General features: G+C 45.1%; 1 protein-coding gene across 2 annotated transcripts; it reads right to left on the bottom strand.

The window, feature by feature from the left end:
• Positions 1 to 823: 823 nt before the first annotated feature.
• On the bottom strand, positions 824 to 24,564 carry prrc2c (proline-rich coiled-coil 2C). Of its 2 annotated transcripts, none has more exons than XM_069699137.1 (34): positions 24,188 to 24,564; positions 19,413 to 19,582; positions 18,756 to 18,930; positions 18,180 to 18,289; positions 17,722 to 17,847; positions 17,291 to 17,589; positions 17,095 to 17,174; positions 16,593 to 16,726; positions 16,381 to 16,468; positions 14,613 to 14,796; positions 13,831 to 14,509; positions 13,567 to 13,739; positions 12,884 to 13,148; positions 12,568 to 12,778; positions 10,029 to 12,473; positions 9,270 to 9,427; positions 9,002 to 9,156; positions 8,478 to 8,886; positions 8,287 to 8,372; positions 8,002 to 8,196; positions 7,650 to 7,907; positions 6,903 to 6,995; positions 6,616 to 6,717; positions 6,335 to 6,506; positions 5,995 to 6,216; positions 5,749 to 5,870; positions 5,372 to 5,526; positions 5,043 to 5,274; positions 4,831 to 4,953; positions 4,507 to 4,701; positions 4,321 to 4,421; positions 3,354 to 3,480; positions 2,990 to 3,232; positions 824 to 2,865 (listed from the first exon to the last, which is right to left on the bottom strand). In XM_069699137.1, the coding sequence occupies exons 2-34, from the start codon at positions 19,525 to 19,527 to the stop codon at positions 2,608 to 2,610; spliced, it is 8,490 nt and encodes a 2,829-aa protein (XP_069555238.1). In that variant the 5' UTR covers positions 19,528 to 19,582; positions 24,188 to 24,564; the 3' UTR covers positions 824 to 2,607. The 2 variants fall into 2 exon arrangements, with proteins under 2 accessions (XP_069555238.1, XP_069555239.1); XM_069699138.1 differs by having other exon boundaries at positions 4,843 to 4,953.
• Positions 24,565 to 27,491: the final 2,927 nt, after the last annotated feature.

Here is a 27,491-nt window from a genome sequence, read left to right as displayed (position 1 = left end):
GTCCGAGTTATTTTGTATTTTTTTACCACTTTGGATGACTTTCTTCATTCTTAATGTATTATACATATCCTGACCAAAATAGTCTTATCAATGTCCATATTTTCAATAATAATAAAAAAAAATCTTAAGTAATCATCAATTATTTTAAGGTAATTTTAAGGAATCAGAAAGAAAATACTCTCAAAATTAACTAAAATATAAAGACGTGTATATGATGTGTTCTCACAAAGCCAGAGAGAAAAGTTGATGTATCACATGAGTGATACTTTGAGGGCGTTTATAACTTTTGGAGAAAAAGGTTGTGAAAAATCCCTCTGGCTGGTCAGTCATTATTAAAGTCAATTCATTAAAGTTGTTAAACACTTTCAAAGAAGCCATCCTTAAAACTCATCTGTAATTACTATTTATAAATGTAATATTAATATACATTAACAAAATAATTAATTAGTTCTTACTAAAATATTAAGTGGTTGTGCACCAGATATCTTGTAGCTCTTCTCCAGAAGGTCAGAAGTCCAAGTATTGGCAGGAACCTAGCAACAAAAACATTGTTCTTATTAATGGTTATTAAACAATCAATGAACATCTATTAACTACTAATAAAACCTTTCTTTACACCTTATAAACAGTTAACAAAAGTGCCTTATTGAAAGGTGGCACTCTTGTACGATACAACCAAAAGAAAGTGTATTTTTTCCTCAGCTCGGCTCCCCAGTTCTCATTTAAGATTGTGTTGTAGTGACACCTAGTGGTCGGATTTAATCCATGCAGAAATCAGCGCTCGGGACAAAAAAGTAAAAAGCAGACATGAGTGAAAAACATGTCAACAGTATATTATTTTTATTAGTTTCTGTAACCAAACCAAGAGAATGTAAATAAGACCGTACATATTTTAATACAGCGATGAAACCCCTGTACAAGTACAACAAAAAAAAAGAAGAAAAAAAAAAAAAAGAGAAGTCATTACCCTCCCTCCCTCATCCATCCTCCAAAGTAAGATAGACGTGAGGAGAACTCCCTCACCACCTCAGGGTGCATACTACTGTACATTTCTGAAGGACCTTAGTCACCACAACCGCAAGATGAGAGCATTGTGGGTGGGACAGCCAGCGGAGGTGAGGCAGAGACAGAAAACAGCACTGATTGCTCTCATCAGTAAACACAAAACAACATGTGTCCTTCTGCCCAAATGCTTCAGAACGTGAGGCGTCTCCTTTCACCCCCCCCCTGTTGTCCGTCCTGTTCCTGTTCCGCCTCGCCGTGAAGGACATACACACTCAAAGTTTTCTACTGTTCAACAATCAACTCACCGTGTCTATTCCTCTAACAGCCCTATTCCGCTGTACTCTAGCTAAGGGCACTGAAATCAGTCAATAGCAGCAGTCTGGGTGCTTTACAGTGAAGTGTGTATATGTGTGTGTGTGTGTGTGTGTGTGTGTGTGTGTCTGTTTGTGTGTGTGTGTGAGACAGCAAGGAATGGTGTGAAAGCAGTGAAAGGGTGTGACAGTAGCCCCTATACTGGACCAGTCGTGATCATACATCGTCCATGTAATCCTGCAAGTCCACTCAAAACTCTGCTGCCATGGCAACAGCAATCCTAAAAGGCTGTGACATCATCTCTGCGCTGCTTTAACCTTTGGCTAAATTTACAGGAGAGTCCAGCTACGAGCCTTCCCCCCCTTTTCATACCACAAGCACACACACCTGACACGCACACGCACGCACGCACGCACACACACACACACACACACACACACACACACACACACACACACACACACACACACACACACACACACACACACACACACACACCAGTAATTCTCAGGCAAGGAGATGAGAGCAGAAGGCAGGAGCGAAGGCTCACAGGCAGACGAATCATCAAGAAATCAATCATTAAAGTCAATCAAATGCTGCTATTTTCACATTTTCCATCCTGGTAAAACAGACAAAAATTAAAATGACAAAAAAACTTCTGATTTCATGTCTCCGTGCAGTAACTCGATCAAACCGTTGCGTGACTGTGTGCACAAAATCTCTGGATTAGTTATCATGGGAGATTGGGCAACAGAAAGTGTGCTTCACTAAATGACATCTTAAGATTGTTTGGACTACAAAAACAAATCGGCTTCATTCTGTCGTTAACTAAACAGGTTTCTCCTATTACATATGTGTGATCCTATTTGGGGGAAAAAAATAAAAATAAAAGGAACAGAAATGAAGAGCTATAAAAATGGCAAACTCAGCAGCAAATCTCAGTTTTCTCTCTCCAACTCTCCTCATCTCTACCGTCATAGTCGATTCACTATGGAACAACTTGTGCAGCAACTTTATCGGCATCTAAATATGATGGAAGAATCCAACTCAAATGCCCCCACCTACAGTGGGACAAGACAGGGGAAGAAAGACGAGGAAGAGGATTATGTTTACACGCGACAGCGCCTACTGTCAGTAACCACCACCATCCTGGTCTCCACCCGATTCATCCTCCTCCCCCACACTGTCCTTCGGGGCTGATATGAGGGGGCGGCTGAGTGAATGGGGATCGATTCCCTCTTCCTCTCTTCCATCCGGTCGTTTTGTCATCTGAAGAGGGTCGGAAGCTCTTTACTTGCCCTCTTCTGGTTTGATGGCCTGCGGCTTTATGGGGCCGGTCCGTATGGGCTTGGCCGTGGAGACGGTGGGTTTGTCAGAATCTGGGCGCTCGCCTCCCGCCTGGTGGTTTGGGGCCGAGGGGTCGAGTTGGGGTTTTCCTCCTTGATCGAGCCGGGGCGCTTTGCTGACTTGCGGGGCTTTCAGTTGCTGCTGCTGTTGCTCTGAGAAGAACTTGTGAGTGGACTGAAGCACCTCAGCCCGCTGCTTTGCCTGAAGTGGGACAGGAGAGAAATAAATGAGCCGACTCACCCAGCAGAGAAAGATCACGACTTGGACACGTCAGACCAACGAAACAGATTCAAAGAATCGACAGATTTAAGAAAACAGAACATACCTTCAGGTCCTGCTCGGCCTTCAGAGCCGCCTGCATGCCTCTGGGTGCAAGGGAGGGACCGGAGGGTCCTCGGGGCAGGTGCTGGCTGTGTTGTGGGTGCAGGGGTCGGGGGTGAGGCATGAGACCACCACTCACATTGGGTGACATTGGGGGGCCCATGGGAGATCGCTGGACACCTCCCGCAAAGGAGTTACCATGAGGAGGGCGAACCAGAGGAGAGACGATGCTGGGCTGAGACAGAATCTGAGTAAAGAGCAACAAGAACGAAAATAAATGACTCAAGCTCAGCTGTCATTCATATTAATAACAAGAGCTTTACGTAAACGCAACACATCTTCTCGCTGTATCCTTGTGTATGTACAACCTGAGGGTTGAACTGGCCGGGGAAGTGCTGCGTCATTCTCATGGCGGCAGAGCTGGGCTGAAACTGCTTCTGGTAGAGCATGCTGTTGATCTTACTGGACTGGCTGCTGGGAGAGGTGGAGCTGGCCCTGCAGAGGAACAACACTTGAATGAAAAACCGCTCCGCGTTTCGGTCCGTCCGACTCAGTTATGCAGGTTATATGGCTAATGGTTAGATCAGGCACAAAAACAAAACAACAAAAACAAAAAAATCCTCTTCACGACGTTTCCTGCAGCTCATCGTCTCGTGAACAGATTATATTGTATTACATCTTCAGTGTCTCAGCAGTTTCCCTGCTCTTTATATGGGTCAGAGAACGGTAACCACATGACCACGAGCTAAACCCACATACAGGGGAATGACGACAGAATGCATTTACATGGGGGAAAACTAAGTTCCTGCTCCAAGACATTACGTAACAGCAGCCGCACAAGCAAGCTGCAGCTAAGACGCACATCAGAGGTAACGCACACGTCAGGTAGGCAGCGTGTTCCCGGCCTTAAAAATGTGTCCACTAATTGAGAGCGTGGTTTAGTAAGGCTACATACAGACTCTCCAACAGATCATCCTGTAAGTGTAGTGAGAGATTTATGGACCATACGTAAGGTGCATATTTCTAGAGTGATTGGATGTTCTATAATTATGAGTTATGATCTTTGATGCTGCATCACACATATCAAAAGGTTTCTTTCCAGGTATTTCTGGTCACTTTTGTTGAATGAGATGTTGAGTTACAGTAATAGACTTTTGGCCTCTGACGTTTTGTAAACAGCTGCTGCCATAGCAACAACACTTAACATGTTGGCGTCTTGGTTCTGTGTAACAATGGGCATTATACAAATAAAGACATGGCACACAACAGCATATTCCTAAGGCTCAGCCACTGTGTTGTTGCTGTTGGTGTACAGATAAACGTTGACACTTTTACCTGTATGGGCTGGAGGTGGGTGTCGTGCTCCTGGCGCTGATAGGAGGTGTTCCAGGCTTCACATCCATCCCACTGCCAAAGAGTTTCAGATCCATGTCCATCTGCAACATATCACCAGAATTTTTTTGTTATTATCGGATCTTCTGTAAAATCACAACCTGGCTGTTTGCTCACGCGGCACTGTACCTTGCTGGTGGGAGGCTGCATCAGGCTGTGGTTTGGACCCATGATGCCTCGGTACGACTGAGAGACTGGGGGCTGTCGGTTGATGTTTTGGGGCTGTGCTTGGGGAGGAGTGGGAGGCAGCGCCAAGAGGGGCTGGCCTCCACCCGAACCAAAGTTTGACAGGGACAGCTGGGACCCCGGCAGAGGGACCGTCACCTGGGGAGAAATGATAACAACTGTTAACTGGTGCAACGATTTCTCTACTGACAGAAAAATGTGCAGCTTCTGCTTCACGCCACAAGGCACAGAAGAGGATTATGAACTTTAAATGTCTGTTATATTTACATGAAGTGATACCTGCTGCATTGCAGAACTGGGCGACTGAGTGTTGCTGTAGTAGCTACTCTGACCATGTTGTTGCACCTGCCCCGAGTACATGTTTGAATGCTGATTCATCCCCTGTCGAGCCTGAAACAAACGCACAAATATGTCAGATGGAATATGTGCACATACAAAATAAATAAAGTGTAACGTAAACTATTTCCTGTGATGGTTACCTGCAGCAGGTGTGTATCAATAAGCTGGGAGCCTCCCATGCCAGACGGCTGGTTGAGCTGTGGCTCAAACAGAATGGGAATGTGCTGGGTGGAGGAGGGTTGCTGATAAGCCAGATTGGACTGAGGCTTGCCGAGCTCGGGCCCCTGCACGCCAGCATAGCTGTGCATTGAAGGTCCTGACAGCATCATGGAGGGCTGCGACAAGCTGCTCTGCATGAACGCCTGCTGAGACCTGAGGGAGGACACATTCAGAGGATCAAATGACAGGAACAATTAGCACCTCTGTGTTTTGGAGCAGTGAACTGAATGCTTTTGATGTTGTGTGTTACCTGTAAGGCTGCAGCGCAGAGCTGAACAGGTCCTGTGGCTGTGAGACCGGAGGTCCGGTGCCGAGTCCCAGCTGAGCCTGGTGCGTGTGTTGGTGCTGAGGCTGACCTTGCAGTGGAGCATAGATAGGGATGGGAATCTGCTGCACTGCTGTCGGCTGGAAGGATGAGGAACAGATGGTTTGACCTTCAACATTGAACATTTCTGCAATGTGTTTGTAGCACGTTGTAGTTTGGCTTTCTTGAAGAAATTCTATTTTCTTGATTCCTGTTGTTCTGGGTTTTGTACCCTCATGGTTGAAATGCACTTATTGTAAGTCGCTTTGGATAAAAGTGTCAGCTAAATGAAATGTAATGTAACCTGCGAGAGAAAATCCTACCTGCGAGAGGCCGGGCTGGAAACCTTGCTGCTGCGCCAGGGAGGGAGGAGCCAAACGAGGGTGGGGGGCGCTGAAGAGGTGGCTAGTGTCCATGTAGAAGGCTGGAATCTGAGCTGCAGAACCTGAACATACAAGGGAATATATATATCACTAATCAGTAACAAGCACCAACTGTTCTTCAAATATGAAACTGAACTATCGGACCGGACAGATGGATGTCGCAGGTCAGTGCCATGTTTCCCTCACCTGCTGCAGACTGGGAGACGTACACCTGGGGGGTCTGCTGCTGCTGGGGCAGGAGAGGAGGCACACAGCCGAGCTGAGAGAAGCTGCTGCTGCTACTGCTGCTGCTGGAGGAGGACAGGCTTCCTCCTTGCAGCTGCTGGGGCTTCACCTTACAGATGTTCGGGGGATCGGAGGCGGTGGTCGTCTTGGTGCTGAGAGATGATGTTGTGTAGGTGCCAGAACCTGCAGGGTACAAACAAGAAATCATAACTGAAGCTCATATAGTCTTGTGATAAACAAGGTGTCAACAACCAACACTGGGGGAGGAGAGTAGAATACAGTTGCGTGAGAGTTATATTACCTGACAGTGAGGTGCTGGGGGTAACAGAAGCCACAGGGATCTGTGGAATGGAGGCTGAGGAGAAGGACGAGTATGAGGAAGCGCAGGAGGTGATGGGGGAGGAGGAAGTGGTGACTGGAGAGTTCTTCTCCAGACTCGGGGAGTTCTCCCATGCTTTGCGAGCCGATTCCATCTGAGAAGGCGAAGGACAGAAAGCTTAGCTGACATTTCACTCAAACCTTGGAGAATGGTATTTCTCAGAGAAAGTGATGCTGCTCTGACGGTGCTGTACATATGTGCACCTTTAGTGTTAGGTCGACAGTGGCAGGAGAGACGGTGCTGAGGCTGGAGCTCTGCTGCAGGGTCTCTCGGCGAGGAAGGGGCAACGAGTGGGGAAGTGCCACCTTAAACACACCAACAACAAAAAAAAAAAAAAAAAAAAAAAAAAAGTCCCAAAGCTGTCGTTTGGTAAAAAGTGGTGAACACTAGAACACATTTATCTTTTATTACAGCTCAACAGAATAAAGTTATAATCTGTTCGAATGGATGTTGCGTGACATTTTGTGCTATGGTAAGGATGTGTACTCACATTAGCCACCAAACTCTCTTCCATTTTGTTCCCTCCTGTAGGAACACTGTCGGCCAGTGAGGAGGAGGGGGTGGTGTAGTCAGTGACAGACTCCTGACAGGGAAAGGCAATAATTTAGCATACACATACAATTGTTATATATCACAGCAGTAAGACTACTACTTTAAACTTTCTTAAAAATGTTCACAATGAAAGGCTGAACTCTCGGGTACAAAGAACAAAAAATAGTCAAACACCAAATCAATTCATGAAATGTTATGTTGAGTTAACCCTCTGAGTCCCAAGCAGTTTTTATCAAACATTTGCTGAATTTTTGTCATGTGACTCGTGTTTTTAGTTGAATCATTTTAAATGAGACATGTAGTATAAAGTGATTTGGATGAAATACTTCAAGGATTAAAACTTGACGGAAGTATTTGGTGTAAATGATGAATGCAAAGGCTGTGGGAAATGTATATACCAATGGTAATTTCTATTAACATTTAACAGTTTCTGGTCATGATAAATGGTGATTTATCAAAGAAAACATATCTTTTAAATCAACTTGGGTTGTGGGGTTCAGATGGTTGATCAAAATATTAGTAGTTTGAAAATAAAAAAAATAAAATAAAAAAAATCTATTGATTAAAATCCTTATTTTGATACATGTGGCTATCAGTAATCTCACCAATCTGGACTCAAGGCTTTGTGTATCAGAAGTCTAGCGGTACGATAACCGAGATGTCATGAGACGGTGGTAGAGCATACCTTGGAGTTACTGTTGTACTCTGCTGAGGGGATTGTGATCATGCCCTCGATGTCTCCTCCCAGTTCTGGTACTGTGGTGTCACTTGTAGGAGGACTGGAGTCTGTGGCTCTGCTGACGACTCCTCCAGGTACTCCTCCCTCCATCCCCTCACCTTCTCCACCACGTGCATCTTTGGCCTTACGGTTTTTTAGAGAGCGCTCCTTACCAATGGGACCTGGCTTGTACTCCTTGGTTTCCACAGGTTCCATCTCAGGGAGCTGAAGGAGGACAGGTAAAACATGCAAGATTGGAGTATACTTTTATAAACGAAATATCAATTGGAATTGTTACAGCATAGGACAGCGAATTCACCTTCTGTGTTTTGATTGGGCCAGCTCGAGGTTGTTTCTGTCTTTGTTCTTTGGGAGCAGGTAGTTTGTTTTCAGAGCCACTTTCTAGCAATGCAGGAACACCATCACTGTCAGTGCTGCCTGCAGATGATGGTGCTCCAAACTGAATACTGTCTATTCCCAGTTCTACACTGCCCTCGTTTCCAGGCTTCACACCCTAAAACAAAAACAAATATTTTTTTTATCATTTGGGGGGAAAAAAAGGATCAAACAGACACAAAAGATGTGCCAGGCATATTCAACCTACCTCAGAGGAAACGGTGCCAGTAAAGGAGGTAAGAGGTTTGTTCCAGGCACTCACTGAAGGTGGCTGGGGAGGGCTGATTGGACCAACTGAAATATACACATTACATATTTTAGACAGAGCTTGGCAATAAAGTCAAACCTGCAGCACAACAAGATTCGGGTGTCAAGACAAGAATGCACTTTTCCACTCACGCTTCTTGACGTCAGGAAGGACAGTGGAGCCGGCCACCTTGTTCTCCCACAGTTCTGTACCCAGAGTGCTGTGTGTCTGTGTAGGTGCAGGCGGTAGGCTCTTTGAGGTGAAGTCCACGATAGCAGGCGGGATGGAGGGCAGAGGAGCCACCGTTCCCTCCAGAGTCTGAGGGGAAGCAGCAGGTTGGGAGGGAGCAAGGTGCTGATGCTGGGGAGCAGAAATGGGAGGTTGCTGTTGGGCTGGAGGAGCAGAGGCTACAGGAGGCTGAGGCTGTGAGGCCTGCTGTTGCTGTTGTTGTTGTTGTTGCTGCTGTTGTTGTTGTTGCGATGACTGTTTTTTAGCAAATCTTGGTGGCAGCTTTCCTCCGCCTCCTCTGCTCTTCTCACCAGAGCCTTTTTTACCCCAGTTCTGTAAAAGCAGTATCAATATTAATACTCTATCACAGCAGGGTTGCTCATGTTAATTGTGCGGTTTAAGTACACATTTCTTGAAATGACATTGTGCACACAATCCCTCCCCTTACCTGAGTAGTCTGCTCTTCCTTTTTCCGCTTCTCTTCATCCTGCAGGCGTTTCTGTTGCTTGCGGGAGACAACTTCTGTAAAGCCATCATCGTTGGCGCTGGACTGTGGGTCCTCTGTGGTGGTGACCTCTGGGTGGTCATCGATGATCACAACACCTACAGTAACCAGAAATGTACACTCAGTTTGCGTGATGAACAGCTGGAGCCAGGTATCGGTTTCTTGCTCATCAATGAGAGACAATTGCCAGAGAATGAATGCGTCTACTGACTGGCATAATTGTTGAGATCAAACTGAGACAGAGCATTCTCCTTGGGCTTCTTGGTGGCCTGCTTGGCCTCATCTTTGCGACGGGCAGTCTGATCTTTTGAAGGCCGCTGGGCTGCTCCTCCTGCTGCTGGTGCATCCGAGTTCTGCTGGGCTGCAGGGCTGTTTTATTCAGAGAGAGAGGAGAATCAGACCCAGCATGAGACTGTGTGAGACTTCACAGTTGGTGAGAACAACAGAGGGGTTTTTAAAGGAAGTGTGAGGCTGCTTAAAATCAAAACTATCCATGCATACACGGCTTTACTTTAAGTAGAAGATAACAAAGAGGTCATGAGACAGCATGTGCATTGATACACGAGATGAAAGGAGAATATGATTTTTTCACTGTTCGCCTTCAGAAAGCCAAAGTACAGGGTGGGTGAGTCTAGAAACGCCACCAGTCTGATGCCATATTTAGCTTTTTCAACCAAAATATTTTGATGGTGGTCACCGACAGCTTGACGAGGACATTCAGCCACCTAAGTGGAGATTAATTTAATAACAACCTCTACTGAGATATTGAGATTCTGCTTTCATGTTATTCACTGCAACTCTTCATTAAGCACAATGATAACGACACAAAAGCTTCATTATGTGTGAAGCAACCTGCAGTGTTATTCTACTGAACACTGTTCATTGAGTCAACTTCTTTGTGCAAGTGTTAATGTAAGCAGACAAAGTAAATACCCAATAAGAGACAAAAGCCTGATTGTTTCGCACTCACCCTTTGCGGCCAGCTTTGCCCCCCCCCCTCCTCTCTCCCTTGGCCCCTGTGTAGTTGCGGCCTGGTTTGGCTCCACTGTTGCCTCTACGATTCTGTCTCTCCGTAGGCCTCTGACTCGAGAAGCTCCTCTTGGCTGCAGGAGCTCCTTCCCGTTTTGGAGTCACCCCTCCATCGGGTGGGCTTTTATTGGGGGTCAGAGAGCCCTGGGGGGGAGCAGGTACTGGTGCAGAAGCTATGGCTGCTTCATTCGCAGCATCCAGGGCCCCTTTCCTCTCTTCTCGCTCTCTTCTTTCATTGAAGTCGCTGCTCTCAGAGGCAGTTTCCCACTCCTCATTCGCTTGATCTGAAGAGTTCTGGTTTGACAGGTCAGGGGATTTGGTGCCGACTGCGGTGATGGTGGGACTGCTGTTCTCGGGCAAGGGTGCTTCTAAAGGAGAGGGCAGGTCGGGTGCAGGCATAGTGGCTGCCACTTCTGCAGGCACAGTTAGAGGTGTTCCTGGAGCTCTAGATAGGGTTGGGGAGAGGGAGCTTGGGGCAGGTGCAGAGCTGGGGACAGCAGCAGGCACTGAGGGTAAAAGAACAGGGGGACTTGGGGCCATCTCTCCACTAGCTAACACTGCAGCCTCCCGCTCTTTCAAGCGCCTGAAGCGAGGGGGTTTATCTTGCCTCGGGGGCCGTGCTGGTCTCGATCGACGAGGCCTTTCTCTGCTACTCTGGGGAGCCCCATCCCCAAATTTCTTGCTCTCGGATTTAGGGGGTCTTCGGTCAGAGGGAGGATTGTCATATCTTGATGTGGACTCTGTGTCCTCAGGTCTGAATGTCTCCATGGGTTTAGAGGGCCACTGAGAGGACGAGTCTCTGCCTGGTGGCCGTCTTAGAGGGGCTGAGCGAGGGCCCCCGCGTTCCCTTGCTCCACCTCGTCTACTGTATAGTCCCCCTCTTCCTCGCCGAGAAGGCTCTCCTTTAGGAAGGAATCCTGGCTTGGGCCGGCTTTCGTCGTCCCCTCTTAATCCAACCTTTTCTCCCATATGAGGAGGTCCAAAGCCTGGTTTGTGGGGCCCGGACCGGACCTCCCCGGGGAGCTCTCTTCTCAGTGGACGGCTAGGTTTGGTGCTAGGCTCACGGTCAGAGGGTCCAGTATCACTGGCAGACTCCCTCCCACCTTCACTTTCGGAGTCGGTGTCTGAACCGCGGCGCCGTCTGCGTTTTGGTATAACTTCAAAGTCTGAGCTCTCACTACGTGTCTCGCTTTCCTCCCTGTTGCGAAAAGCAGCAGCGCCTCCAGCAGAAGGTAAATCAGAGCGTGATCGAGGCTCTCGGTAAGGGTACTCCGCCCGGCTCCGACCACGACTCCCCCTGCCTCTTCCACTGTAAGTCCCCCGGTAGCTCCGTCCTCTGGAGTAATACTCCCCTCGACCACGTCCTTTGAAACTGGAGTCGACAGGCCATTCTCTGTCTCTGTCTCTGTCTCTGTCCATTTCCTTCTCCCTATCACGCTCCCTCTCTCTCTCCTCTCGTCGGTAGGCACGTGGAGGAAGGTTGGACTCCTTTCGGGAAGGCAGTTTGGGTTCTGGATGTTTGTCATTGTTGGTCGGTTTATCTACCTTCTCCTCCTGAGAGGAAGACGTCGGCACCCCGGAGGAAGGCTGAGAGTCTCTGGCCCTCTGATGGGCAGCTGGTGTTTCCTCTGTCTCGGCAGGTTCTCTCTTCGCTTCGCTCTGAGGTCTGGAGCCCTCCGACACAGCCGCAGCTGCAGAAGGAGCTTTGGACGACTGTTCCTTTTTGGACCGGTCACCTCGTTCCCCTCTCTCATGACGCTTCTCTCTCTCTTCTCTTTGCTCTCGCTCTTCTTTCATGTCCCTGAGGACAGGCTTCTTTATAGGCCCAGACCTGCGGACTGGTCTCTCTCCCCCCGGTCCTTCTCTGCGTCCAGCCCCTGATCTCCCACCCCAACGCAGCTCAGCTTTCTGCTTGCTTGGGGCGGGCAGAGGCAGCTTCTCTTGTTTGTGTAATCCATCAGCAGGAGGTGTAGCCCTGTTGCTGGTTACTGCAGCCTGGGGGTAGAGTTCATTTTGAGGCTTATCATCAGCCCGTTCCCCTGCTTCATGTAGCTCTAGTGACTTTGTTCCCAGGGGTAGCCCATCAAATCTAGGCTCATCCAGCTTAAGGGAGTGGCTGGAGCCCTGTGAGACACTCCTCTGGAGCATAGCTTGACCAAGAGCTTCGACCTCTTCCCCAGTTGGTAAGCCTGGCTCCTCAGAATCAAAGGCTGAACCCACAGGGACCCTGTCTAGAGGTCCTGGTGCATCCTCTGGACCCTGGGTAAATGCTGACAGAGACTCTGAAGGTTCCCGGAAGAAGTTACTTTTACGAGAGTCCAATCCACTGTGGTCCTGGGGGTAGATAGCTGGAAGACCCCTGTCCAGATCCAAACCAGAGTCCATCCTTTAAAGAAACATTTGTAAGTGTGTTATTGGCCAAATATAAAATCTATTGATCATTACAAATTAGTCCCATTGTTATGTTGTTATATTTTTACCTTTGCTCCTTGTTATCTTCCCGTCCTTTTGGAGGCGTTACAGAAGGTAGCGGCTCTGACTGTGGGTATGGGTCGGATCCCCACACCATCCGTGAGTCCGAGGGCAGGCCATGGTCACGGATTGGTCGGGTCAAGTGGTCAAATGAGTCGGAGCTCGAGCTGGAGTTATCACCTGGCTCTCTGCGCACAATCTGCTTAGGAGGCATTCTCCCTGAAGAGGACAAAAACAGAGCAGCATTGAACAGGTTGCCCAGCAGATATCATTACATCAATCACAAACATATATTTCTAATTTCTATTCTCCAGATCTACTTACCAGGGTGGATGGTCGCTGGCATGTCAATGGGGGGACGCCCAGACATCATACGGGGGTCCATGTAGGACTGCATCATGAGCCAGCGGGGGTCAAACCCCATGGAGGCCAGGTGCTGGTGGTGGGGGCCCATTGGTTGATACATGGAGCGGTGTTGCTGCTGCTGTTGCTGCTGCTGGGTAGCTGGAACACTGCCACCACCTGATGGCGACACCGAGCCCCCACTCTGCTGTTGCTGCTGTTGCCATTGTTGCTGCTTCATCTGTTCCTACGAGACCAATGAAGAATAATAAAGAAGGTAAGACCAATAAAGCCAATTTATTCATTATATACTACATATTCAGTGCAATCAAAATGGGCACACAATCATTTCATTTTAACATGCAACAACACATTTGCCTGTGTGCAAATTTCACAGTATCAGGGATACATTAATGTCATTAGGTACACCTAAACATCTGCTACAATGGATTAGTAAATTTTTCATTAAATATTTTTTCTTATGCCAAACTGTAAGGTTAAACTAACATTTATTATCTCCTTAACCAAGCTGTCAACCAGGAGGGTACCTCTTGAAAGCTGGAAAGCAAGCTCAATTAGCCAATCAGCCAGTGGCACATCCACAATATGATTTAGCCAGCAAGATCCTGATCATTGGGAACTCAAGCAGATGTAGACATCCTTACCTGCTGTCTGAGGAAACGCGGTGGCAAAGACTTTTGAAACTGTTTGGAATAGCCTGAGATGAGAGATGGACGCATAGCAGCTGCTGCCTCTCCTTCCAGTTGTGGGGGTGCAACAGGGACTTCCTCACCACCAGGGGCTTCCATGTGGGGCAGAGACAGGTGGGGCTCATCCACTGCAGAAAAATACAAACAGCATTGGTCTCCCTGACTGAGTGGCAGTAAGACAATTTGCATCTTTTGAAAAAATGCTCAGAGTTTGCTTACCTCTATTGTCCTCCATGTTAAAATAGTCGTGGATAGGCAGTGAAGTCCTATCAGTCTGGTTCTCCTCCATCAGGGGACTGACCTCAGCTAAGGAGGTCTCTCCCTCGCTTTGTGGCTCTGGAGCTACAGCTACAGGTCTTTGGACAGGGGGGCTGGGCTGACGAGGCAAGTGAACTTCCTCCTCCTCCTTCTCCTTCTCCTTCTCCTCCTCCTTCTCCTCCTCCTCCTCCTCCTCAGCAGCACTTGGTTCTACTATCTCTTGTTCTTCATCCGCCCTCTCAGGTAGTGGAGCTTGCATGATTGAGGCTGGTGATTGTGAAACTGGGGCTGAAGGTACAGGACTGGACACAGGAGCAGGTTCTGATAAGGAGGTTTCCTCACAGGCAGCTCCTGCCTCATCATTGGTGGATTGAGAAGAGGCAGGTTTGCCCTCATTTGCCTGGCGTTGTTTTTCATTGAGACGTTTAAGTTTTTCAGCACAAGCAGCGAGCCGCTGTTCTTCCATCCGTCGTTCCTCTTCCTCTCGCCTCCGTCTCGCTCGCTCTACAGCTTCAGAAACTTCGGGAGTCTTCTTGCGCTTCTGTCGCCAGGCATCAGAGTCCTCATCAGCCCCAGGAGCCGCTGTAGCCGGTGGTTTGCTCCCACGTGGAGCTCCACCACCTACAGAACGATTGCCACCCTGGAAAGAAACATCGTAAATGAATATAGATACAGACTGATCCCCATATTGTTACAATAGTGCACGCATAATGGTAGGCTTGTGTAATGCACACATGCTTTACCTGGTAGTCCTGTGGAGCAGCTGATTTATTGTACTGCCCCATACTGCCAGGTGATGGTGCTCTGGGATCCACACTGTCAGCCCACGAAGTTTTACTGCCCCCACGGTCCTCAGATCCTTCCTTCCAGCCCTCACGGCCATCTGCGGCCCGAGATCTCATCCGCTCCATTTTACTCATCCACTCCCTGGAAGAGGATATAATTTAGTAAAACACAAGAAAATGATTTGAATTATCTTTGCTAACTTCTATGATTTAAAAGAAAATCCTTTTACTTTGTAAAAAACAAATTTGACACATTGCACATCAAGCAGCAATGCTAATGCTGCTTGATGTGTGACTGGTTTTTAATACATGTGCACCAACTAAACATCAAATTTAGTGTGACTCTAAAAGCAATGCGCCTTACAGTCACCACAGGTGTTTTCCAATTTACAGTCCATTTACTACAAATCACATACTGCTGCCAACCATTTTTGAAGGCCTACCAGACAGATGTGAATTTTTTATACGATGCATTTTTCCTTCATTCTGCATTCATTTTTGGAGAGAATGAAAAGCAGTTTGCAAAGATTTACATTTGTATGAGTGAGAAAAATCTCTAACTTTACTGTTGTTTAAGTTATATTACTGTTTGGTAATTGTGTTGCAAAGATGTATTTAGAGTAAACACTGCAATTGAGTTTCACAATGACATGGTTTTGACCAAATTAACGGATTTTCTCAAGCATGTTTTCAAGTCTCCAAAGGTGGAAATCAAGAGTGCACTTTGTTTAAAACGTAATGCACTTGTAATTGAAGTTAGAATTTGAACTCAAGAGGCCAAATACAGACAAACACTGATGTGGTCCAAGTGGAGAACAGAAGATGAATAGTAAAAACAAGATTAAAACTGCAAGCGGGAATATGCGGGCCCTCGCATGCTACACGCCGGCAGCCCGCCCTGCTAGCTCCCCGACGTGCAGCATGCGAGGGCCCGCATATCCCCGCGTGCAGATTTAATTTTTTTTCTTGATCTCCTTCTCTTTCCTTATTCTTCTTAAAAATAAATGTCCTTTTTGCCAGCTTTAACATACTTAAAAACTCATGAAAGTTGGTGCCTGACGCAGGTGCAAAGTCTCGTGAGGTTTGGAGCACCCAAACGTCAACTTCCTGTGTCACGGCAAAACATCAAACTTTGCCGCATTGCCCTGGCGACGCCCTTTCACAAAAAAAGCACGGGCTTCTCAATATATCATCATCAATGTCTTAAAGCTATTCTGACCCGATTTGATCAACCAGCACGACGAAGCATGTGAAAGTATGAAAAATTTAATTTCCTGTTACCAGCAGGGGGCGCTGTGACTATGATCAAATATTACCATGCAGATGTCTTCAGGGCGCAACTGTTGTCAAACATGTAAAGTTTGGAGAAGCTCAGACAATGTACACAAGATTTACAGCAATTTGTAGTTTCATGGCGAGACGCTCAAAATGGCCACCATGCCACGGGCACACTGATAAACGAAAACAAAATCTTTACGACAACTATTCATCCCAAACGTGTCAAGAGTGGACAGACAAAATTCCAAGTCGGTCCGACAAAATCTGTAGGAGGAACCACTACAATGCGTCAATTTTCGCCACGACTGATGCGTTTTTGAGTATGTTAAAGCTGCCAAAAAGGCGATCAAACACAAATAACGAGAAAAATAATAATAGGGAAGAATAATTCCTTGAATAACAACAGGGCTCTAATTACTGTAAATGAGGAAAAGATCAAAATATTCACCAGTTTTCTCCCTTTTCTTTAGCAGCTTGGTTCTCCTCATCGTCGCTGAAGTTCAGTTTCTCGGTGTAGTCCACCTCCATCTGAGCTCCTGAATTGTAGAGAGGACATTATTAATAATAAGCGCGGAAATTAATTATGAAACTACCTTTTATTATCCTTCGGTCACCGGTTGGTTAAATGTTGGAATTAATAGAAAATGTAAAAGCACTAACCTGCCCAGCCCTCATCAGTATCAGTATCTAAGTTGTCCAGCTCCTTCAGTTCTGTTGCACTAATGATAGAAGGTCTGTCCGGGTCCTGGTGCCAGGACTGAGGGGGTGGTTGCTGCAGTCGAGGACGAGGACCTCTGAACACCCAACAAAGCAGAAAGGTGAGAAAAGTTCATTGGAAGATCTTGTGAATTTACAAGAATATAAAATATGTGAAGCAGTATCACGCATCATACACGTATGCAGAGGGTCTAAAACATTTTATATACTAATATGAACTAATGTGTGCTTCTCTGATATCCTATGTTTGTTGTTTGGCAAACATGGACTTTTATGAACTGGTTTATCTGCAGATTATATAAACATCTTCCTCCCCTTTAAAATGATTTTTCTTTTATTATGAGGGAAGAATATGTTTGTGCAGTGATCTGACTAAATACATATCAAAACTGTATATTTTATTTTGCTTCAACCCGAGTCTGTTGGACTTATCCATTCAACTCACTTTGCTCCATCTTGAGGTACAGGGTATCTGAAGTTCCCTTGTCCTGGGACAAATGACATTTGAGGATAGGCGTGGAACATCTAAAACACAAAAGACAAAAATCATCACGCAAGGTAAAGAAAAGACAAACTGCTCCTGGATATTGTAACTGTGATGTCTTCATGCAGTCAGTCCAGAGGATCAAAGTGTGACTTACATAAGGTGGCATCATGCTTCTGAAAGCAGGGTCAAAGTGAGTTGGCACCCCACCAGGAGGCTGCTGCCCCCCATTAAGTTTAGGCTGAGGAGGGCCAGAAGGGGGCAACCTCTCCCTGCCATCCCTCTTCTCCCTCTGACCGTCAGTGGTTACGTTTCGGCCAGGTTCTTCAGCTTCCCCCGGTGGGGTAGAGGTACCAAGGGCCGTACTTCCCTCCTCCGGGGCCCTGTTCTCCATCTCTGGGGGGCTGGGTGCCGTGTTCAAATTCCTGCCTCCACCCTCCCGCCAACTGCCAACATCTTAACAGGACAGAGAGAAGAGAAGAGAGGTACTGATTGATTGACTGGAATTACAGGGAACCTGCCGCTCCCAAAAAGCAGGTAAATACGAGAGCAATTGAATGATGTTTCTGTGAACGAGTGTGTTCATACTTTGAGGTCTGAGGCTGGGACCTGGTCCATAAGGCTCCTCATCTTGACCATCCCCTTTCTCCACATCACCAGCTGCCTGCAAACTGGGAAACTCCTGGTGAAAATGGCTGCTCACGCGCGGAGACCCTGTACAATATTAGCACATTATTATGAATGAGCCAAAATCCCACGGTTCAATGTAATACAGCGACTTAGAGAAGCATTGCATCATTTGGTGTGCAGCAGCCCTTCCGCCTCAATTTTACAATTAGCAGAGGTTACACTGTGATGGCCGATTGCAGGAAAAACCAAGTGAGGAGTGTGCCTTTGTTTATTTGCACACATGGAGGGAATGTACCAGATATTATTTACAACCTCCCATGTACATATATCAAAAACACACATGGGACTTTAACGTAGGTAATCTTCATTTTACGAGTAGGTGCAAGGCTTAGAGAGGAAATGGTTAGCATATTTACCGTCTTGTTGTGTCTGCTTGCTGTTTGCCCAGGAGCGGCCGCCCCCAATAGAAACCTCTGGTGGCTGGATCACTGCTGGTTTGATCTGGGGTGGGGGCGTCTCCTGTTGCCTGTGGCACATAAAAACAGGGCTGAGTTTTCAACAATGTTAGTCATTTGAAATGTGGATGACGGAGTCGTCTTCTGCTGGCTTCTCTCAAAGTAAAGATCTTTATTTCATTCTCTTTGGTGGCACCTATGGTGACAAGTGGTAATTGCAGCTGTATTTTTGGACTTCACTTCCCAGATATCTAAATAATTTTACCTGACCGATGTCAGTCAGTTGGCAATTCAAGAGTGAGTTGAAGAGCAAGCCTGTTGCATAAACTCTGCCTGTTCTCTGTAACAAACAACCATTGCTGGGTGATGGAAAACGCATCACTAAATTGTGCACCACTTGTGTATATCTGGGAGAATATTAGTGAAGCAAACACCTTCATTTAGAGAAGAGAAGGGGATAGAGCTCATTTTCTCTCTGTATTGGCATAAACATCCATGAAAGTTATTAAAGTTGTACGTGGAAGTTGGTAAATTTACCTCTCTTCTCCGGCCTCATTTCGGGATGCCCAGCCGCTACCGTCTTTGGGGACAATGTTGACGTTGGGGTCGTTTCCCTTGTTCTCTGCCTTCAAGCTGGGCAGGTTGGCCGGAGGGGGCATTCGCCGACTGGCAGCAACTTTGCCCAAACTCTGGAGCCCATGTCTGGCAGCCACTGGGATGAGGGAACATTTCACACACAAGAAAAAAATGTAGGGTTTTTACTGCTACTTTCAGAAGGCAAACATACGTATGATGAGGGTCTCCTTGTTTGGCCCGTGTTGGACTAAATAACGAGACAGCTGTTACGTTGCTTCTCACTGATAACAGATTCCGGTCAGCAGCGTAGTTTCTTACACATCACTGATAAACATGAGAACTTAACGGAGTGTAAAATTTCACTTCTCTTTCGGTTTCTCTCTGCCTCACTTTTTCATTCAGACATTTAAATGTCTGCATCATTAACTTTGACTGTGGTTGAGAGGAGAGTCGGCTGGTATAAGAAGGTCCGAGTAAGACCCTGATCATACTTACAGATTAGATTGTAAAACCTCGATCAGCTGAACTCCATAAAGACCAAACATGCTAATCACATTCATTAGCTAACACATGCAACAATGTGCACACCAAGAGCAGTGATTAATAGTTGGGGGTTACCTGCAGTTTTCTGGGTTTCCAGAGATTTGCCTTTGTAGGTGTTGAAGAGGCTAAGGGTTGCATACTTTGTTTTGCCATCCTTTGCCTTGGTGCTCTGCCCTGACTTCTCGGACATTTCGCTGGAAACTCATCGAGTCTGGTCCTTTGGCCTCGCCTCCAGAACCAGCCTCCTGTAGACCGAGGGTGGGAGAAAAACAATAACGTCACAAAAGATGCAGAACTTGGCGGCTTCGGATACAAAACTATCACAGATGTCTGAGCCTTCTTTGATGTGATTGACAAAAGAATAACATGGTGTTTAATTGTGGATCTGTTGTGTGTTGCTGATCCCTCTTCCACCTAATAAGGCCAGTATTGGCCACGTTACCAATCTGGTGGATCGGAGTCTCTTAACTTCAACTATACATAACTTCTGATTGCAGACCAGGACACATTTGACATAAATCTAATGCAGTCGAACCGGCTTTATTATCTGTGAATATAAATGAGCTGAGCCAGGTGACAGGATCAAGGCCTCTCATAAGTTTCTTCTGTTAAAACACAGCAACTATTTCAACTAACGACATTTCCTGTTGAATGCGTGAAGCTCAGATGAAGAAAACGGAGTCTTCCAACTACTACAACCTCCTGATTTTAATTTTATTTGTGGTGCAAAGCTGATATAAGAAAAACAGCAAGACACACTGACCGCTGGTGGCATGGGGCACTGCGGGGGAAATGGAGAGATTTAAATATATTCAGGGGTAACTACAAAGGCAAAATCCAGAAAGAGAATTACAATGAGCAGTACCAAGGACAGAGAGACAGCATGTTTGGGTCTGCAGTGTCTTTCCTAAGTCACACAGAGGTCATTTATTATTAACGGAGCACTGTAACAGTGTCTGAGAGTGTGAGGTTGTGTGTTGGGGGAAGCTGACAGCTCTGATGAGTTCAGTCTATCTGAAACTTGGCCTTGGAACACTTTAGCAAAAGAACATCCACTTAAAAGGAAAACTGTCTTTCCAGAACAACTTGGTTCTTATTCAATAAAATATTACCGAATAGAATGAGCTGAAACCATTACAGTAAAACTCAGGTTGTATTTTGTTTTTCTATAACTAACATAACTAACATTATGTTAACAGTAATAATGCTGGTCAATACAGATTATGAGTAGTCTTCCACAAATAAAACCTCTCAAAATTATGTATTACCTCATTTTAATCATAAATATACTTTTATGTTGCATTTTACTGAAGGTTTGTATGCCATCAGATTAGTCCTTGCATATTAGAAGTTTTACTTATGATGTCAAATGGAAAATAAACAACAAAAACTTAGGCATTGTGAGAGTATCAGTATTTTTTTTTTCTTTTCTAAAAAGATACCTACTCTTTTTTTCTCCAACATTTTTCTTGTTGTAGTAGTTAATTATTATTATTATTTTGCAATGGTGACACTTCAATGCACAACTAGAAGTGGGTATCTGCAGAGACTCGGAGACACTCCGCCGTCTGAAAATGGTTCCTCCAGACACGACAATGCCGGGAACTAAAGCTGGGCGCACACTACAAGAGATTTTCCAATTTGAAAGGCGACATCACGTAACTAGCGTTTACAACTGTCTGGTCTCACTCTTTTAGCCGTGTTGGCCGGTACTTGGTTAACATCTGATAACACATCAGATGTTAACCAAGTACCGGTCCCCACCAAACCAAGTGTCACAAGTTTGTGCACTTGAGTCCCTTGAATATATGCTTGCTGATATATGCACTACGCAACATAGAAACAGAAAAATGATTAGGATCGACATAAAGTTAGAAACCAGACCGAGTGGAGCTTCTAAATTTGGCAGAGCAGCAGGCATCGTTCGTGAGAAATTGACAAGTGAAACAATTGCATTTGTCAGACGGGCAGGCAAAATGTTATATATGTGGTCGAAACACTTCGTTTTGAAGTACTTTGAAAATTGCATCACTGCAGACTCAATTATTAAGGGTGTTTGTCGGTACAAACTACAGTAAATATGCAGATTATAATCAGGCATCGAACATGCCTGAACCCAATGAGAGGGTTTTTAAAAGTGCCACAACTGATCCATTAATCATTGATCAGGGAAAGACCCGAAATGAATTGGCTATGATACTTTTCTTTTGAAAGATCACCTTAAGGAGTATGGTGCAGAGGCTGAGCATAATTATGTGGGCAGAAATGACGGGATATGGGATGTAAACGGATGTATTTGACAAAAAGGATGCGAACAGAAAACAGTCATATTTGGGGGGACGGGGTTATATTTGCTATTACAGTGGTTTAATAAAAACAATCTAAACAACAACCTATCGCCAGTCTTTTCTCTGTTGTTTTGGATGCTGTTTGTGTGTTTACATATTCTTCGTTTGATGACATTTTATATTGTGGTTTTTTTGAATGGTGCAGGATGGGTTACGTGTCAAAAACCGGGAATAATAATAATAATAAAGAAAAATGGCTGAAAAGAACCAGATATATTGCTTGCTCAGCAATCCCACCAAATATCTTTCTCCAGAATTGCTGTCTCTCCCTTTAAGTGCTTCCATGTGATCAAGCACACAGTAGCATCCCAGCTCTCCAGCCCCTGTTGGTCTAGCCTGACCTCCAGCAGGGCCTCGAACCCCTGCAACTAATTATTGCATCACAGTCCATTCATCAACGCAAGCTCTTTTGATGTTTCCTGGGTGAGAACTAGCAGGTGTGCTTGTGTTAGGAAGAGTCCTTATAGATTTTGACAATTTGATGAAGTTATAAAATGTCTGGCTTAACAACCCATGTGGCCAGTAAAATCACTTTCCTGTTTTGGTAAAGATTCTTCGTAAGAAACCAAGTATTCTGTTTTACAAGTGTGCACATAATTACTGTTCACTATTAAAATCAAATGGCCATTACTTTTTATGTTTACTTAGGCATAAAAGTCCAATAGAGCCAGGGAAGTACAAGCCTCAGGGTGGTCATTTTGAATTTTAAATTTTAGGTAAACACAAAAAGATAATACTCATGGAGGAAATTATGATTCTCTTTTGCAGGATAGATCAACTGCCAGGTTTAATTTGTAGGTAGATCGACCTGTACAGTGCTCATGCACCCCACTTCTGTATTTACAGTGAGTCCTGGGACTGACCCGTCTCATGCTACATTGAAGCCACAGATTGAGAAGTCATGTATATGGCCTAAATGATGCGCGCTGAAAGAACAGGCTTGTATTTCACTCCCCAATGGTTTGCATTGAAATGGTGCAGTGGAAAATGGTAGCAATGACAATGGTGCGTATATTGTGTTAATCGTCTTTACGTGCATCACCAAAGTTACAATAATAAACCTAAGGTTGTCATTTATTACCTTCAACATGTGTACTGCATGGGGGTGTGTGCAACAACATCAATCAAGTGATCACTCCTCATAGAAAATAGACCACATGATCTGATCCATGAAGAGAAAAAACAATTTAGTATCCACTATTATTGATGATTAGCACACATTCAGCATCTACCAACTAATCTGCACAGGATTAATGCAGTGGTTTTGTAAAACATCTTTACCGCTGCTTATCGCTTTTGGCACAATGAACATAAAGCTTTAAAAAAAAAAAGACGAGGACAAGGAGCTACTTAAGATTATTGTGGTTCTTCAATGCCAGGTCATCAATACCAATGAGACGCTCCCCCCCCCCCCCCCTTGGGAGTTGTCTGCAATTTCATTATGCACATAAGAAATTGGAGGATTGCTGTGTTTTCATTCATTGGAGGCTTAAGAGCAGATTTAATGGCCACGTTAAGCATTTGTTACTGCAAATCCCAGTTTGAAATACACACATGGGGGGTGCTGTAGGGGGCTAACCGTATATGGTGCATAAAAAGCCAAGGCTAACGTCATTCCTCATTAAAGTCTGTTTATTACCAGGAGAAACAAAAAGGCATAAATCACTTGCATCTCTTAATTCCTTAAATCAAGGCGTGTGCCTTCCAAAAGACACTTTCCTCTCCAGCTGTAGATCTCTGATCAGGCCCTGTCATTGTGCGCTCAATCAATAAGTACTACTCTCATCAATGTGCGTCCGCATGGCCTAAAACCGATCAGATATAGACCCCATTATCGATCCTGAAAGCATGAGGAGAAAAACATCCTGTCGCAAATTCACGATCTCCCAGATGGTTTCCACATAAAAGATGTTCATGAATCACAGCGTCTACCACATGTCCTAAATGTGCACACACACACACACACACACACACACCGAGCAGGATGCTGAAGACCACATTGTGTTGAATCCCACGGCTGGAGAGGAAATCACGGTGCCAACCTTTACGCAAAAACTTGACGTGATGGAAACCCATCACGCGCGTGCAAACACCAGAGCATTTTTGTCCCAATTCAGCGACACATCAAACGAGACGTCGTCCCCCCCTCATTTAGTGTTGGTCTCTTAAACGACTGTCATTGATGAGTCTGCAGGCCAACCCCGTCTCCGTGAACCAAACCACCGGTGGTCTGGGAGGCTCGTACCGGCCGAAACACAAACCAGACTCGGCTCACAATCACGCTTTAATTCCGCAAAAGTTACACACGGATACGTTTCAACGCAGTTTTTATTTGTAACAGTGTAAAGGTGAACCGCGGTCCCGGTACCGGAGTAGGCCGCCAGCTCGCGTCGTTTAGCATAGTTTCGTTTCTCACTGGTCGCCATCACGTCCACTTCGCGTCGGTGTGCTAACCAGCCGAGCGAACCCACATTTCACGTTCAACCCGTCACAGAGACCCACCTGCCGCCGCCGGTGCCTCCTTTGTCCCACCGCGTGCACCACCGGCCTCACTTGAACTCCGGTCTCGGCCTGGTTCGGCGGTGTCGGACGAGTCTGCGTCTCGCCGGCGGATTACAAAAGTCCGGCTAACGATGGTTAGCCGCTCCGCTCGTCGGCTGCTAACAAACCGCTCTCCGCACGCACGGCTCTCCGCTCCGTGTTTTCTCCACCGCTTCACGCCGCCTGTCTGTCCGTGTCTGCTCGGCCTTTACTGCGGGAACCGGTACGCGGACGTCCCGTGGTTCCGTGTGTCTCCCCACCCGTTATCTCGTGCCAGACCGTTTTTCTAGTTGAGTGAGGCCCCCGCTCGCGCCGCGGCCTGTCGCACAATCAAAGATGGCAGATCGTGGTTGCCAGATTTGTCCGCTCACATCCCCCCTTCTCAAAGCTCCTCGCAACCTGTGCAGGTGTCCCAAACGTTTTGCTACCAGTTATTCAGAGAGGGGTCTGTTACCCGTATACAGCTTTCTTTTCACAAGAACAAGTATTACATGTGTACATTAATGGCTCTGAAATACTTTAGAGAACTGCATTGTTATACTCTGTTAGATACAACTATATAACTTGTATGCACATTTGTTGATCTAATAACAGGACTGACAGGATGTGCACAAACAATGCACTTTTACACTCAATATCGGACCCCCCTATAATCTAATAACAAATGGCCTACTTTTTGGGGGGAATTTAACAAACTAAATGGGTTACATGTAAAAAATAAAATAAAAAAATAACCAGCCTATAGCAGCAATTTGGTTTTATAACCTGCTATTAAAACACATTCAGCTGTCATAATCAGTTTGTGATTTAATAACAAGTGGATATACACTTGTATGCACATTATTTTTGAGAAATGAATACAATTTTATGAAAAAGACTGTAAAAGAGTACTTGGCAAGTGGTAGGCAATTTATTACATGCATATGTGGCATCTTTTTGGTTAGAGTATGTCTGTATTGGTTTAGACATGTTTGTAAAAAGAAAGTCAGATTTTGCCGTAATTGAGTCAGTAGCCTATATTATGCTGCCAAGAATCATTGAGTAACTAGTGAATACCCTCCCTGTAGTCTAACCTGGCTCTCAAAAGTGCCCGGTTATTTAAAGGAAATAGTTTTATGCTCGTAGGATATTTAAAGTGTTGCAATGTGCGACCATAGAGACGTAAATGAATAAAAATCACTTCAAATATATCAATTCTTTTACATCCCTGTGATGACATTCTGGCAGCCGATCTTCAAACCTGGCAACCCAAATGTTCACGAGTCACGCGTGGATGAATCTTGTTCCGGGGTCTACCGGTGGTTCACCAGCGGCGGTTGGTTTGAATACAGTTCAACTCAAAACTATCGACTTAATGCTTTTACTTTATGCCTTCAATGCGTCTGTCTGCCTGTCTACAAAACCAAGAACCTCTGACTGCTTTCTGATCTTTGATGTTAATCCTGATAGGGATGCAAATTCTTTAAACAATGAATCCTGTGTCAGTGTCTACTCTTACATATTAAAATGTGTTTACAAAAGTACACCTGCAAAAGTACACTTGATTTTTAATTTAATGTCTTAATTCTTCATATTGATGAGGAATCTCATAATACAACCATGTCATCTGTAAAACAAATACAGTCTGAGCCACTGATTTTGACATCAGAGAGAGATTCCTAATCACATGCTCCCTCCCTGTATGATGCAGTAAAGCATTAAGGACTTCATGTGTCTTTTCCCAGTAAATGAGCAGGTAAATCCCTAAGCCACCATTTGGTGGCATCATTGACCAACCTATGTTAGTGCGTGGTCCAGTCTAGATCCACAGAGTTATGTAATAGAAACTCACTGTGTGTGTGTGTGTACAATTATGATGTACTTTTATAGATTTCCCTTTTGTCTCCACTTGAAATGAAGGAAATATGATGTATCAGTTTAGTTTGACCTAAATTACAAACAATATCCAAAATAATGCACGTCATGTACCAGCTGGAACATGCTGGTTGTATATTTCTACTTTTGACATTCATATATATTTTAATTAATCATCTGAATACTGCTTTCTCTAAATCTGCACTATGATCTTATATCAATTATTGTAAGAAGCAAATAAGTTCCACCAAGTCAGGCATGTTTTACAGTCACAATGAACCTCAGACAAGAAGCAAATATTCATTACACATCACTATGTGACATATATCCTATCTAGCGATGCAATTGGAGATTTTAGGAAAACTGGAAGGTTAATCCTGACAGAACCGGAGGACACTTAAAAGATCTCTAGGGTCAGGGCTCATCACTGAGCCAAGAGATGAACTACTCTCTCCAATCGAGTGAAGAAGACGTGGAGACTCAAGCTGAGCTTCCTGCTGAGCAGAGAGTGAGCAACACATTCAGTCCCAGCCTGGTTCAGCTGCTTCCTGGGGCTGTTTGGTCAAATCCCTGCCAGTTCTGCTTTTGTGACTTACAAGGTCGACCAGATCAAAGTACTACCAAGTGCAAAGGCAATTGATAGAGATGATTTAGGGTAAGTACTGTGATTTACAGCTCTGTTAACTCAAATCAATAAGTGTATAATCTGATATTTAATATGATAATAAAGGATAAAGCACAGAAACTCCAGTTAGGTCACCTACAGTAGTCTCAGCTCCAATGTGCTATCCTGTACATCGAAAAATAAAAAATAAAATACGAACTAAAAAAGTTTGTTCTCTTTGCAAAACACATCAACCAAGTCCAAGTTTCCAGTGTTCAGAAGCAAGCTTGCAAATGACTAATCTGCTATTCACTGTTACACATTTAAAGAACAAACAAGCAGGCAGTGTGTAAATGCACCAGTAATCTGACCTTTAGCCAGTATCAACAGCATGTACGGACGAGCTGTTCCTCACACTCAGATCTTCACCATTCAGGTGAACATGGAGACTTTTTAAGCTTTTTACTGACTAAATTTGATCCATCGGAGGATAACATGACTATGACATTTTTTTGTAGTTTTTTTAGGACGATTTTTGTGTTACTGGAAGCGAGCTTTATAACTATAAATATACTGTCTGTAGTGATTATGAACCTCAGAGCACTGATCTACTTGAGCTGTTTCCTTATCACAAGCTCTGCAAAACCTGTCAATCGAGCTTGTAAGTAAACAGCTTCAGTGGTTGTCCTGTTTTATTAGTGTTTTGTGTCACATATCAGAGTGAAATTGTTGTTTTCCTTTAACCTGATGCAAAATTACAAATTAAAACAAATTATTAAGATTGTATATAATATATATAGATATATG

Source organism: Brachyistius frenatus, unplaced genomic scaffold, assembly GCF_029030835.1.
Source record: "Brachyistius frenatus isolate BFR_SWC_R1_liver_20210118 unplaced genomic scaffold, ASM2903083v1 Contig_29, whole genome shotgun sequence".
Taxonomy (NCBI): domain Eukaryota; kingdom Metazoa; phylum Chordata; class Actinopteri; family Embiotocidae; genus Brachyistius; species Brachyistius frenatus.
The sequence above is the reverse complement of the archived record's forward strand: the minus strand, read 5'-3'. Positions and strand labels throughout refer to the sequence as shown.

Excerpts from the sequence above, each read along its gene's own strand:
- prrc2c (XM_069699137.1), bottom strand. The coding sequence starts at position 19,527 with ATGTCCGAGAAGTCAGGGCAGAGCACCAAGGCAAAGGATGGCAAAACA. Across the intron at positions 9,157-9,269 it reads TGATCTCAACAATTATGCCA|GTGTTGTGATCATCGATGAC; the intron begins GTCAGTAGACGC and ends TGGTTACTGTAG. Across the intron at positions 6,718-6,902 it reads AAGAGAGTTTGGTGGCTAAT|GTGGCACTTCCCCACTCGTT; the intron begins GTGAGTACACAT and ends GGTGTGTTTAAG.